This window comes from Acanthaster planci, linkage group LG17 (assembly GCF_054643075.1).
Source record: "Acanthaster planci isolate LZ-2023a linkage group LG17, COTS_SCS, whole genome shotgun sequence".
NCBI lineage: Eukaryota > Metazoa > Echinodermata > Asteroidea > Valvatida > Acanthasteridae > Acanthaster > Acanthaster planci.
Window position 1 is genome coordinate 13,526,999 of NC_141793.1, and position 10,511 is coordinate 13,537,509.

A 10,511-nucleotide genomic window follows, 5' to 3' on the forward strand; every position below is an offset into this window, starting at 1 on the left:
GAAACTGCACAAACCAACGTTGTGTCGTCCCAACAGCTCACTGTTTGGAACCTATCCATCAATCAAGCAGATCCAACTATTTTGTAAGTAGCCATTATGAAATTTTGCACAGCTTATTTCTGCTTTGTTGCTAGTTTACTTAAGTATTTTTCAGTGAGTTGTTACCGTTAAATCATACTTTTCATATTTATCACGTTCACTGTAGATAACTACCACCGAAATCTGTGAGCGAATTGACCACAGGCGTTTTTCTTGAAAGCCGAATAATAATTTGGATTCAGCATACTCCGATCAACTTTGCCAAAGCATCTCCTTCTGACATCCACCTGTCTTTTGAATTGGAAGTGGGCGTGCCAGAAGACAAAAATTGCAAACGAGGAGGCCAACGAGGAGGCCCCAGAGGATTAAATGCATGGGCGAGACTTTCATAATTCGGTAGCCTTAGTTCAGGCTGTCTATCAACACAGTTACAGGAGCTGCAATTTGTTTAAATGGACTGATTCATTTGAGATTAAAAGTTTCATTTGACGATTTGAGTGGAAACTGAGAATTCGAAAGGTTAAAATATGAAATCAACCCAATAGGTGTCTGAAATGGGCCAATTCAACGTACAACTTGACAAACCGCACTCAGGAAAGAAAGCAGTGAAGTGAAACTGTTCTAGATATATATCTGATAGTTATTTCCAAAATCAAAGTAAAGAAATATTTCAATTGTTCCAAAAATGACCTGTAAACATGAGATTGTGTAAATCGCTTGCAATTTGTACATAGATACTCAGCAATCCTTGCCAAGAGCTGTTTTTCACTAAAAAATAATTTCTTGTAGCCGTTCGCTTTTCGAATAACATGTACATAAATATAGGTAGTTACTTGGTCGCGTGCAGATTCTACAACAGTACAATCTGGTTAATGTTACCTTTGCAGTAAGCTGAAAGCTTCACCGATATATTCCGCATTGCAAACACTATTAAGCATTATCAAACCCTTCTCTAATCAGTTTATAAACAAGTTTAATACTAAACATGTTTGAAGTATCGTAATGTGTATGTTAAAAACATGTTTACAGACCGATTATAACTAAATACAGTTTTAGAAGGCAACATGGAATTGAGGCTTATAGCTCTTCAGGTTTACGAAACGTTTAGCACTCCTTATCTGTAGAACTATAATGAAGATATGAAAAAGCTTTGTTATCCTTTTATTTGTGACTAAAAGCAGCAGCATCGGTGAAATGTGAAAGGGCTGCGTAGCACAGTGATCAGAATGCAGACAAGAATATATATAGTCAATGCTCTTAATTTATCTTATTGCCAAGCAATAAGAACAACAACATCGGTGTGAGACATCGCGCGTTTTGATAGCAAAATGAAGCAGCGTCATTGTTGATTATTACTCAGAAAAAAAGCCAAAATACTGAAATGTTATCATGATAAATACACCTTTCATTGAGCATATTATGTTTCAGTAGCATAGATTTGCGTCAGTGTACTGAAAAATTGGTTTGGTTGAAAGTTTTGCTAAATTGTGATAATTGTTTAAGGTCTAAATAAGTTTTCCTGGTTGTGAAAATCAGATTTATTGAAGTATAAACTGGTATCTTATGAACACGCTAAATAGTAAGAATGCCAACAGTAATGGAAAAAGTGGCGTAACTATAGGGCTAAATGTAACCCAAGGTCACAAACATTTTTTTCAAGGGGGTACAACAACAAAATAAGCTGCAGCTATATAAACTCAACGGAGATTACTCACAAATTTCAGTTTGGAGGAGGGCCAAAAGGCCTGGGCACCTCCGTGCCCCCCCCCGTAGTTTAGCCACTGGGTAAATATACACTTCTACGTGAATTCAACACCCAAGAGAATGCTTAAATGGTGTACAGATCTGGTACTATAAATGCTTCGGAAATGTCACACAATTGCAGACAAAGATCAAGACACTAAAATGTTACAGAATGTATCAATGGGTAAATGAGTAAACTATTTCAGGTGATGTCAGAATTAGACCCACGGGCGCAGGGCCAATTAATCCAAACGATGTTTCCTCGCGGAGTAACCGCTTGGCTGCACCTCAGTGTTAGCATAATTCGTAAGTCAGCCAACACACAAAAATAACAACTCTGTTGAGTTCGACAGCTGCATGTACATGTATGCACAAGGTTCTTTGGGCCTAGGATTCTGCTGGCTTTTGCTTCTGACTCTGTGCGCAGGCAATCAGAGCTTTCAACGTGTCCGACGGCTGTTCTATCTGTAAGTACTGGCACCTCAGCAGGCAGCGCATCACCCTCTTGAATTGTGGATGTTTAGCAGCGTAGATAATCGGGTTGGCGATGCTGTTGCAGAAAAATAGTAAGCCACCAAAGAGCAAGAAACGATCGTTGTTTGGGATGAAAAGTGCCACGCAGTAAGGAGTGATGCAGATAAAGAAGGCACAGACAGCAGTGAAGAGATTCTTGGTGATCTCAAGCTGCTGACGATTGATGCGTTCCACGTGAGCAGACTTGGCAGCGGTAGCTCCCTCAATAACAACAAAACTGGAGCCTTCAGTGGAGCTTGTAGCACTCACGTGAGTCGCAACGATACCATGCAAAGCCTTTTGTCTCTTGAAGTGTCGACGCACGTGAACGAATATTGCTAAGTAACTTGTAACGATGACGATAAGCGGGATAGGATAGGAAACACTGGTCTGAATCATTTCGAAAGTCTTGGCGTTTGGGTGAGTGTCGCGATCGCTGCATGAGTGATGCTGCTCGTCGTAACCCCAACCACCAATGCCAAACAAAGGAGGCAAAGACATAGTACAGACTGGAACGATCCAGTTTATGATTACGTTGATGAATAGATTTCGCTTGTTGTAGAGACTACGATAGAGCGTCATTGGGCGCTTTATGAGGATCAATCTATTGAGAGCGATAGAGGCCAAGTTGAAGAGACTGGAAGCAGAGCTTATATACAGAAGGCTGCCAGCGATTGAGCAGGGTACCTCAGAAGACAATGGCCATTTGTCCCCAGGAGTTAGCAAACCGACAGTACTCATTGGTGCTGCAAACCCTGCCAGTAGATCAGCCACGCTGAGACTGACCACGAAGACGTTGGTGGATGTTCGTAGCTTCTGACTGAACGTCACGGACAAGATGACCATGGTGTTGCCAGTGATACTGGTCAGTGAAATCAGGAAAATAAAAACAGCCACTACAACTCGCTCCGGGTAGGTTTGTAAAGACGCACTCATCGAATGGTTTTTTAATGACATCTCTGTCATGTTGTCCAGGGTGGATATAGCGACAGCACTGGCACAGTTAGTAAAACTGTCGTCCGAAATATTGAGTGCTTTAATAAAGACAAGTGTAGACTTCGTATCCATGATTGTCACCTGTGCTTGCCTCAAGTTTATTCAGGGTGCTTGACTCACGGTTGTGGGCAATCTTCTATGTTTATATCTGAAGTTAACCAACAAACAAGAAGGGGAAATAACCATGAATGTTTGAAAATCATCGGACGTGATGTGTGGGCCTATTCTTGAAATTTTCAGAAAAGCGGAAACGTCGTGTCATGGACGCAATGGCGGCAGCAAGGACGGTGCTACACCCACCAAGATTTTTTTCAACTGAAAGAACGATATGTTGGACTATTCCATTTCTTCCCAATTTTAAAAAGCATGTAAAACCCAAGATGTAACCACATCTCTCAGGAAGAAAGGCCATAAAGGTAACATGAAAACCCTCACATATTTATTCTCCCTCCCCCGAAAATTTGGCTCTAGAACTGGCTTAGTATGAACGCCGTCCAGATTTGACAAAGACAAGAAGATGGATGATGTAAAAATTCCGCAATGGTGAAAACAGAATTCCCTTTTTCTGCAGGCAAAATTAAGTTGGTGAACAGCCACCTACCTTCAAAGACGTCAATTTTCTGTCATCAGAAGTAAAGATTTTACTTACATATACTATGACTACACAATCGATGTACCCTTCAAGTGACTTCGGGAAAAACACTCAATAAATGTAAAGTTAGATAATAATCCCATAGTGTATGTAAAGTTAATTCTTTTGACACCTCGCTATGCTTTACTTGGGAACAATTCCATAAATACAAACATTTCAAATTTTTAAAAGTATTCGATGATGCATATGTACTCACCTCTGATTGCTGCCAGGTTACATATTAAATTCTCTTCCTAACGAGAAAAATCAAGTCCATTTATATTGTGAAGTTCAGAGGTTCATATATTAGTTCAGATCCTGGGAACACGGAAACTACGAAGGCGAAAGTTCCCCTCAAACGAAACTGCGCAGTTGGCTGAACTTAACATTTGTGACTCATACAATCACCCACAGTTCTGGGAACAGCAGATTGTATTCTGTTTCAAGTCGGAATAGAAAAAAGAAAGCCAGGCTTGCTGAGAGAGGTTGGGTAGCAGCTTTGAAGTTTTGTTTAATTTAAGGACAAGATTAACTTCCAATCAATCCATATTTTCTGGAAGGCATATCCGTATGCTCCCAAAGTTCGCCCTCAGTGCACGGGGTTTTTAGTTTCGACCATGTTGGAGTGGATTCAGTTGAATGTTGAAATCACTTCCAACTCCTGCCGGTGTGTATTATACGCTTATAATAATACTCGAACCCGGAAATTTCGTCTCACATAGCACAGGATGGCACAGCTTTAAAACAAAGGTTAGTTTGGGATGTAATGAACATTAATTTGGCGTCACACTTTTTCTTTCTGTTTTCCTCCTTCTTTACTATACTTTACCAGATGAAATTTAACATATCTCAGACTTGATAAAGAATTCCTCATTTTCTAAACAGCTAGAAACAACACCAGCAACAACAAACAGACAACAAAAGACAACAAAAACATGCAACAGCAACAACAAACAACAATATAACGTCACTATTATTTAAACTACCACTCGATATAACTGATTTTGGCTTTTCACAATCTTATGACATCATTACTTGTCTAGAGTGTTTCAAAACGAGTTTCAAAATAACTGGCGGCTTATGATTATGAACAAACGCTATATGACAAATCATAAAGACAGAACAGAAAGGCAAACTGAGATCGAGACGAATCTCAGACTATTTTTTTGGCATAGAATGATACTTATTATGAATCATTTGAATATAATGATGAAAAAAGACATCTCAGCTGTCCCTTCACACCGATGTTGATCGTCAAAGCCAGATCCTCTTCACCTGAAGGAGGAACACAACAGTTCATGACGCTGCTTCATGCACAACAGCACGTACAATCAGTTGTCATAAATGTTGAAGCTAGGTTTGTGTGAATCGTGTAGAACCTAATTAATTGTATAGCTCATTCATGCCAGATGGAGTTTGAACTGCACTTAAAAGAGGCAACACCAGGCTGGAGTGATGAAGTGAGACAAATCAAGCTATGTCAAATATCGAAAAATGTCAAATACTTAAGATTTTTGCGTCTCATTCAAAATTGTGATATCAGCTGCACAAATTGTTGGGCTCTCACCATGTGAATGTAGTTCCTAGACTCCATGCCGTAGTTTAGCGATAATCAGTGGAAAAAGGGCCAACATGGGAATCAGACCAATTACAATGAAAGCTATGTCGTAACTACCACTGATGTCGTATATCCAACCTTTGAGACAGAGAAGTGATACCATGGAATGACAATCAAATTTTAGAAGTTTACACGAATGCTAACATAATAATAAACTGTCGTAAGGATAAACTCTTATCTTCAGGCTATCAACATAAGATAAAATCACTTTTTCAAATCATATAGGCCTAAAAATTGGTGTGTTTTTGGACAAATTCCAATAAACACAATTTTACTCTAACGATTGCTTTTTCTTCACAAATATACTGACCTGGCAACACTTGGCTTGTAACTCCCACTGGCGCAGATAAAACATCCAGCCATGCAAACACGTTGGTCAGTCGATCAATACCAAAAATTTGCGTTGCAAGTACGTCAGAGAGTATGAACATGGCCGACGAAGTAAGACCATAAATGAAGGTAACGACTGCGATGGCTACAACGTCACTCACCCAAGGATCCACAAGAAATGACAAAGACAGAGCTACGCTGACAATTACTGTTGCTGTAGAGCACTTAATAAGCCCTCTGTCAATGAAAGGCCCTACGGTCATACCGAAGAAGTACCCTATACCAGCTGCTAAGCTTAGGGTAGCAGCTACTCGGGGCAAGAAGTCTTTGACAAGAAGATGGGGAACGTAATACACCACCCAAGAAGCGCAGGTTATGTTCACTGCCAATACAATTATGCACAACATCCAGAAGTTGAAGTCTGTCAAAAGTTGAAGATCCGCCCGTTGGTAAAAACGCAACCAAATTGAGCCACTAGTGCCACTTGTTGTGTCGTCATTTTTTTCCGTGGGAGGCGCATACTGTGGTGTGGTATCTCTGATGAGAGCAGCACATGGTATCATATGCATGGTAATCCCTGCTATAAGAAGTGTTGCACCTCTCCAACCGTAGGTATCAAGGAAAACTTGGGTCAATGGTGTCAGAACAAGAAGTCCGACTGCGTAACCGGAATGGCCGATCCCGCTTGCCAGAGTATAATGCCTGCTAAAATGGCGCCCAAGCACAGCTTTGTTAACAACGTAAGTGATGCCAATTCCTGGCCCTGCATGAAAGAAAAAAACCCAGTTATTACGGAACAGCAGGAATGATATTACACTGAGACAGAACTGATGAAGCATTAATTTAAATGACGGCGTGCGGCACTAAGGTCGTTATTGACTCGTTCAAAAATATTTTGGTTTTCAACTCTCCTTCAACTCTCAACATCCCTACTAGGGTTTTGCCATCTTTGATCTTTATACTTTAGACTCGAAATCTCGAAAGAACACGTGTAAATGAGGTTAAATCAATAAAAGATTCGTAATACGACTGGCTTACACTATCACCATAGCTTCGTTTTCAATTCGATTATGATCAGATTGCTCTCCCCCCAAAAAATCTGATGAGTAGATTCCACGACGAATTTTTCGATTTGCCATGTTTTTAAAGTAAAAATGTATATCATTCTGCAGTCATGCGTCTTCTACATACACTAGCTGTTCTTGTTGTGAACTGTTCTAATGGACGTACTTTCAAGCGGTGTACATCAAGAAATCATAACATTACTCATTATCAACTATTAATCATTATCAAATCCTACCAACTAGTAAAGCAAAACTGATGGCGATTTGCAAGATGCTGGACGTTAGAGGAACTATCAGCAAACCTAGACTTATCAGGGCTGAGCTAAATAGTAACGCTCGTCGGCTACCAAACTTGTCCAGAACGATGGTGATCGGACCTGCAAAAAAAGAAGAAAAGTATTACTACATTTTTATGAATGCCAATATACGGGTCTACTATATACACAAGTCTGACACCATATGTAAATGGCGGAAATTTGAGTGGTTCGATTACTGTTAACATCATCTAGGCTGACTCGACGTTTGCTAGTTTGACCTAAGTCAATTTTTCGCTTTATAACAAACGCCAGGAAGAGGTTGGAAACAAATAATTGCTGTCTGTGTATCTGGAATACAGCTATAGACTGATGTTACCTCAACGACCTAAAAAAGGGCTTGGAGACAGCATTCAAACTAAAGTTCCTCTTTCCTGCCCGAGAAAAGAGAACTCACTGCAGGCACGGTTCTACCGGGGGGCAGTCTTTAGCCCCCCCCCCACCACCAAAAAAGGCAAATATGAAACAATAGTAGCGAAAGTTAGAAGGTGACGTCAAGTGTGAAAGGTCTAGATCTGAAAACAAACTGGCTATACTCCCCTGCAAACCATAAAACATTTTACCAACTAAATTAGACGCAATCGTCATGGTTGATATCATGCTCCCAACAATCCAAGTATGAGTTGCAAACTGGTCTCTCAGCGTCGGTAGAATCACGCCAAGAGTTTTAAATATGCCGCCCCAAAACGTGTTAAAGGTGAACGACATCAAGACTGCAGCCCGTCCTGCAGCATTGAATTCTAGTCCTAGGCGCAAGTCGTTGCCTGTGTTTGCCATAGTGATATGACTCCTATAGTTCTGGAAGGGCAAACAGATACATCACTTAAGTTTGCAATTACAAATCTCTCGTAAAATGACAAGAAGCCGTCGCGTAGTGAAGAACGGGACATTTGCAAAACACTGAGTATGAGAGCGTCAATTTCAGACCAATTCACTGAATTCATTCTGAATATATTAAACTGTGGAATTTGCTTGGGCTGTCCTGTGTCAACAAGAACCACACAACAAGACAGTTTCAAATGCTTAATAATTTTTATATTTTATCAATGTAGGTCTGGAAATTGTGAAAGCAAATTTATTCCGTGAGATCGTCACGCATCTTGGATATTGAAAGTTGAAAGGTAAATTGACACGTGTCGGTTGCAATGTACAGCTTCCCTCTGAATACATGTAAAAAGTCCCAAACAAAACCAAATGACACTCACGAAAACTTTGTTCCAAAACCTGCTGATGTACTTTTACCATATGCACTAAATGTGTTTAAAGGGTTTTGATGGGCGAATTTTCAGTCAGGAGTCGATCAAATATAAGTGTTTGAGCTTAAGTACTTTAGCGTGCATTGAAAATGAGTAAAAGTCACTAGGTTATTTAACAGAAGAATCTTTTCTGGAGTTGATTTCGGTCTTCTCTACAGATACACTGAAAAGTAGAATAGTGAAGCTATCATGGCTCGCTGCTTCATTCATAAATGCAAACCCCATTCGCTTAAATGAACACTGCAGGAAACTTTGTATCTTTCGCGGTAACGTTCATTTTTCTACACACAGTGACCTATATTATGATCCTGAAAATTTTGCGGACTTTTCTCACACTTTCCAAACTGTATGGCTAAAAGAAATGTATCAAATGTTAAAATTTTTTTATCAAATCCAAGATTAATTTGAAATATAAAATACAAAAATATTAGAAAATCACAATCCTTCAGGAACCACCATCGTTGTCCAACCTAACTCACTTCAACATAAATTATTCCTAATCATCGAAGAATTTCCACCCACGGTCTAACAAATCCCATCCCAAAGTCCCAACTCATCCTACCTAAGTACACTGGACAGCAAAAGAAACTTGCCACTTCCGTCAAAGGCCACACAAAAAATTCACTCCATAGAAATAAACAATTTTTGTACACAGGTATGCTGCAATACCCCTTACTAATCACAAAACAAGTGATTATCTTTATAACAAAGAAGAAATTGATATGCACAGCAACTTGGTTACTGAATCGAAAGTCACTCACAAAAGCACTCTCCACTAAGCAAAAATGACCCATGAATGGACATTTTGAACAACCAATGACAAAGTGAACACCTGTTTTGTCAAAATGATGTGCATGAGTGGCTTCTGTGTAGAGGCAGATGCCATCCTTACTGACTATGTATATACATTATTGAAAAAGTAATGATTGTGACATCTTTATTTCGTCCTGTGACACTGATTTCTGCGTAAAACTTAAGGCTCACTCTGTTACATTCTGTGACCTTTTTGATTATTTATTTCTATGGAGTGAATTTTTATGTGTAGCCTTTGACAGAAGTGGCAAGTTTCTTTTGCTGTCCAATGAAATTATAATTCTGTTCCACTCAATTCATCCCACCGAATCCCCATCACACCATCGATTCACCAGCTCGCCCAGGCCACACTCCTCCGGCCCCAACTAAAGCCTCGCCCCGCTAGGCTAAATCCCAAACCAAGGGTAGCGGTATCTCCATCCACCAAGCCACTTCCCCACCCCCCACCCTACCTCATATCACCCAATACGAAATCTCCATCCACATGTGGAGCTGGGCCTGGATAGGAATGATGTACCCTTTGGGCCGGTAATATTTAAACTGCATGCATTTCCGTATTCGAATAACTTCCTTTGTCAATGCAAACCCTAGACCGAAGTTACACGTTTACATACTAAATTATGGTCAGTTTAAAGTTACAGAAATTTTGTATCAATTTTTGCCATATTTTACTTAAATCATAGTACAGAGGCCTACATAACTTTTTACCCATTTAATTTTTAGCATTTATTCTGTGTGCACTGTTCTCAAGTTCTACCTGGTTTCTCTATACAAGCAAATTGTCTCCTTCCAAAACAAAATCACTCTCACGTACTTACAGTGTGCCGATGGTGTTGACCATATGCAGCTTATTTTCGGACGTTGAAAGAGTTGGGGCTTTTTACCCAAACTGTTTGGATTTTGTGAAGCTGTGGGAGAGTTATACAAGGAGGTTCACACTTTTGTGACCAACTCTTTTGTGTGTATATAGCTCTGAAGAGAACTGGACGTTTTGTGCAGTGCACGTGTGGCCATTGTGGCCTCAGTCTAGCAGAAGCGACACGGTTCACAGACATTCAATATCGTTAACAGCAGAATTATATTTTCCATGGTAGCGGCCTTTCACCCCGGCCTTCAATTTTTGTACGGTTCGTCATACGTATATAGTGACCCTTTGAAGACTGCGTGCGCACACCAGTTATTCCAGATCCGATT

The 10,511-nt window shown here is 40.0% G+C and overlaps 2 protein-coding genes across 3 annotated transcripts; both read right to left on the reverse strand.

Moving 5' to 3' along the window:
- Positions 1-1,250: 1,250 nt before the first annotated feature.
- LOC110973326 (melatonin receptor type 1B-B-like) lies at positions 1,251-3,363 on the reverse strand. The gene has a single exon (XM_022224029.2). The coding sequence runs from the start codon at positions 3,361-3,363 to the stop codon at positions 2,170-2,172; it is 1,194 nt and encodes a 397-aa protein (XP_022079721.1). The 3' UTR covers positions 1,251-2,169.
- A 1,694-nt stretch (positions 3,364-5,057) lies between these two features.
- Positions 5,058-10,371, reverse strand: LOC110973514 (monocarboxylate transporter 13-like). 2 transcript variants are annotated; one of them, XM_022224392.2, is made up of 6 exons: positions 10,136-10,371; positions 7,812-8,046; positions 7,171-7,311; positions 5,851-6,633; positions 5,490-5,618; positions 5,058-5,197 (listed from the first exon to the last, which is right to left on the reverse strand). In XM_022224392.2, exons 2-5 carry the CDS (start codon positions 8,023-8,025, stop codon positions 5,506-5,508), a joined length of 1,251 nt encoding a protein of 416 aa, XP_022080084.2. In that variant the 5' UTR covers positions 8,026-8,046; positions 10,136-10,371; the 3' UTR covers positions 5,058-5,197; positions 5,490-5,505. The 2 variants fall into 2 exon arrangements, with proteins under 2 accessions (XP_022080084.2, XP_087004365.1); XM_087148239.1 differs by having other exon boundaries at positions 10,132-10,371.
- Positions 10,372-10,511: the final 140 nt, after the last annotated feature.